The sequence below is a fragment of the Onychomys torridus genome, chromosome X, assembly GCF_903995425.1.
Source record: "Onychomys torridus chromosome X, mOncTor1.1, whole genome shotgun sequence".
Taxonomy (NCBI): Eukaryota; Metazoa; Chordata; class Mammalia; order Rodentia; family Cricetidae; genus Onychomys; species Onychomys torridus.
Genome location: NC_050466.1, coordinates 70,693,284 through 70,697,462, shown reverse-complemented (window position 1 = coordinate 70,697,462; position 4,179 = coordinate 70,693,284). Strand labels below are relative to the sequence as shown.

The following is a 4,179-nucleotide window of genomic DNA, read 5'->3' as shown; positions in this document are numbered from 1 at the left end:
GTCTAGCTACTTGCCAGTCAGCTTTTTATTTTCAATGAGAACAATACATATTTACAGTGTACAGAATAATTATTCTACAACAACATGATATTCAGAAGTCCATTGAAAGTGGCTTTTATCACAGTTACTATAATTGATTTTACTAGCTGATTACCTCACATCCTCCCTTTTTCTTTCAAACAGTGATTCCTTATTGCTGCCTTCCTGTCCACACGCTTAGCTACTTCTTGTCACCAGAATCACCATGTCTCAACGTCAAAAGAATCGAGAATGTGCAGCTGACCAAGGCCAGACCTGTGAGGACACCCAGGGCCTACAGGTTGCAACAGTCTCCAGCCATGTGGAGGAGCCATGTACCTCCTCTCATCTTATGGCTAGTAGTCTGAAAGGCCAAACCTGTGAGGAGACCCAAGGCCTACAGGTTGCAGCTGTCTCTAATGATGTGGAGGAACCATGTTCCTCCTCTCATCTTATGGCTAGTAGTCTGAAGTCTCAGACATGTCAGGAGACTCAGGGCCTACAGGTCTCCAAGGATGTGGAGGAGCCATGTTCCTCCTCTAATTCTCTGATGGCTAGCTACCAGAATGATCCTGCAGATGAGACACCTAGTACTTCTGGGGGTCTTCAGAGTCCCTGTGCCTCTTCAAGAGAATCAGGTGAGGATCTTAGCAACCAACAAGTGCAGAGTTATCCAATCTATCCACCATTTCAACAAGACACCATGAATGTACCTATGATGAGTGTTGATAGTAAAGTTGATTTCTTGGTGAATTACATGCTGTGCAAGTATCAGATGAGAGAGATAATGAGCATGGCTGATATATTGAGACTCATTGTAAGAGAAGATGAATATCGTTACCATGAAATCCTCATGAGAGCTGCTGAACGCATGGAAATGGTCTTTGGTTTGGATGTAAAGGAAGTAGACCCTGTCAACCACTGCTATGCTCTCTTTATCAAACTAGGTCTCACCTATGATGGGATGCGTAGTGATGAGTATAGCTTTCCTAAGACTGGTTTCCTGATACTCATCCTAGGGGTAGTATTCATGAAAGGCAACCGTGCCACTGAAGACGAGATTTGGGAAGTGTTGAATCCAATGGGAATCTATTCTGGGATGAATCATTTTGTCTTTGGTGACCCTAGGAAGCTGATAACCGATGAGTTTGTGAAGGAGCAATACCTGGTGTACCAGCCAGTAGCCAATAGTGATCCTGTACAGTATGAATATGTGTGGGGTCCCCGGGCTCGATTTGAAACTAGTAAGATGAAAGTGTTAGAGTTTGTGGCCAAGGTTCATGGGACAGACCCTACTGCATTCCAGTCTCAGTATGAAGAGGCTCTGATAGAAGAAGAAGAGAGAACCCTTGCCATGATTTTAAACAGTGCTGGCCCAAGACCTAGTTCTGGTGCAAGTTCTAGTGCCATGGGCAGCAGCTTCCCTCATATCTAGTACGTTCAGAGATAAATTACTCCTGTATAATTTGCAGAGAGTCTGGAGCATTGAGGAGAAAATATAGGTCCTAGTTTGATACAAAGAGGAGGAAGAATATTATCTACATAGTTCTAATTTGTATGTGTACCATGCCATTTTTTTCTTACACTTTTTGGCCTTTCTATTTGAACATTGTTGTACTTAGTAGCATTGTTGTTTAGCTTCAGAAATCTCCACTTAATGCCATTCACAAATTTAGTACTAAGAGCTTTGCCATGGAATAAAACTAATTGTGAAATAATCCCATCTATCTGTATAATTACCTGGAGTAGTAAAACATACTTTTGCTAAGCTTCCACCTTTTAAACTGTGTTGTACTGATGTTTTCTTTGTAATATTCCATTTCTCAGTAAAATTATATGGTATATGTGGAGTTGCTTTGCGTTATAGTTGCCATGAGTAATAAAATTCAAGAGTTTACCCCACCTTTACCGTCTCTTTTATTACCCAAAACTTATTTGAGCATCTACTTTTCAGTAATTATTTTACTATACTAAGATTCTACATTAAACAACACGTAGTCTCTTCCCTTATAAATGTATTCTTTATGGTAATATATCCTCTAATAGTTATAAAGACAAATAAAAGATAGAGTTTTCAGGTAAAGTGATCCTTATGATCCTGTTAAGTATAAATGTCCCGAAGGAGAAAAAAATGGCTGTGGTCAGATGGACTTCTTCAGAGTGTTAACTTTAAGTTAAATTTTGAGGTGGAGAGGATTGATGTATAGTGAGACCTGAACATGATGCACCTCAAGGCTTCCAAAAGTTTAATGCAAAACTCTTTACTAGTTACTTTGTGATTTTGATAATCATAGACCCAGTTTTCATGCAGAGTAGAAATTGTCTGTCTCTGACCCCACCTCTGTGCAGTTGAATGTTGATCATAAACTTAAGGTTTTAATTGCAAGTAATCTTAAAGATGTTTTGATAGTTAACAGTGAGACTCAGAAGACACCAGGTTGGCATTCATTGCCCAGGGCTAGTGAAGTTAGAAAATATTCCATTTAGGAAAGATTTTAAATAAATTATCTTTAATATGATTTGAATTGTATATACTAAAGATATAAGCAGTGAGATTATTGCTGATTTAGATGAAAATGAGTTGGTCCTTGTCAAAAGCTGAAGGAATTCTTACATCACTGAAAATAAACCCACTTCCCATTTTTAAAATAACATCTCCTTAGGGGAAAATTACTGGGGTTTACTTAACTCTTGTTTTACTTCATGTGAAGTTCCTTTTCTTTTTTGGGGGGGGCACATTATTTGTTTCTTTGGGTTTTTTTGTTTATTTTTCAAGGAGGATATCTCTGTAACAGCTCTGATTATCCTGGAACTCACTTTATAGACCAGGCTGGCCTTGAACTCAAAGAAACTCACCTGCGTCTGCCTCCCAAGTATTGGGATTAAAGGCATGTACCATCACTGCCTGGCAAAGTTCCATTTCTGTGGGATTTGTGATTATTATTTTAAAATTTATATAAGATAGACTGGTAGAATCACTGGTCAGAATAATTGTAGTAATACCGCAATTAACTAAATACTTCTAGTATATCAAGCACTCTGAGGCTTTCATAATGCCCTCTTACAAGTAATCTTATATGATAACACTTATATTAGCTATTCTTTCAACAGTGTGACTAAATATGATAGAATCAAGGGGTTTCAATCCACTGTAGTGAGGAAGGCATAGTGGAGTCACTCTGTCCATGGTGGCAGGAACACATTTTGTCTGGCCAGAAAGCTTAGAGCCATACCAGTACCATTGCCAGACTGTAACCTAAAAAAGGGCTCTGCTTCTTCCAGCCAGGTCTCACTTCTGAATGGTTTCACAGCTTTTCAAAAGAGTGCCACTAGACAAATACTCAAAACACAACACAGGTGACATTTTAAATTCAAAACCAGTCAGAACTTACCAGATTTCCTTTCAAACGAAAAGCCTAATACTCAAATAGCTTGGTGTGTGAAATGGCTGAGACTGAACCTCTGATATTAATTCTTCTAGACCCATTTCTATACTACTATCCAGTCTTGTGTTTCTTCATTTTTCCCCAGGGTTTCTCATACTGTAATTTATAATAAATTGGACTTCATTAACCCCTTGTCCAGTCCTCCACATCATTCTGAGAGCTGACTTTGAAGGGGCTGACAGTTTTGCCAAGATTCATCTATTTAATGAATTATAATAACCTTGTCTTGGTTTTTTTGTTTTAGTTTTGTTTCGTCTTGTTTGTTTTGTTCCTGTGTGCCAGAAAGCTCCATCACTTACTTTAGAACTCCTCTGAGAGCAATACCCTGTCTCATGCAAAAAGTCATGTTTGCATTACAATTTACTTCTGACCATCCTCAATAGGAAGATATCATACGTTATCAGAACAATTTTCAAATAAACGGCTAAACACAGTCTACATGGGAAATCTAGTCCATGGCATTAGTGATAAAAGACAGATTTTGAAAACTGCTATTTGCAGTAGGATTTTAATAGGACTTTTTTGTTTGTTTAACAAAGTTATATCAGTGAATACCCTTATTTTGGTGCTTAAAAGCCAAAACATCTCTTATAAGTGAAATATGAGAAAAGACTATCAAAATGATTAAGCAAGTAAGTACAAAGTTTCTAATTCCTGTATACTCTAAAGTTCTAGGAAGGAGAACAGATTCCTTGTAGACATTTTATATTTGAAT

General features: G+C 38.0%; 1 protein-coding gene across 1 annotated transcript; it reads left to right on the top strand.

The window, feature by feature from the left end:
- Window positions 1–244: 244 nt before the first annotated feature.
- On the top strand, window positions 245–1,453 carry Mageb16 (MAGE family member B16). The gene is made up of 2 exons (XM_036175596.1): window positions 245–421; window positions 533–1,453. Exons 1-2 carry the CDS (start codon window positions 245–247, stop codon window positions 1,451–1,453), a joined length of 1,098 nt encoding a protein of 365 aa, XP_036031489.1.
- The last annotated feature ends 2,726 nt before the right edge of the window (window positions 1,454–4,179 follow it).

Bases quoted from the DNA above. Each gene is read 5' to 3' on its own strand.
- Mageb16 (XM_036175596.1), top strand. From the start codon at position 245: ATGTCTCAACGTCAAAAGAATCGAGAATGTGCAGCTGACCAAGGCCAG. The intron at 422-532 runs GTTGCAGCTGTC...CAGGTCTCCAAG, and splicing joins AGGAGACCCAAGGCCTACAG to GATGTGGAGGAGCCATGTTC.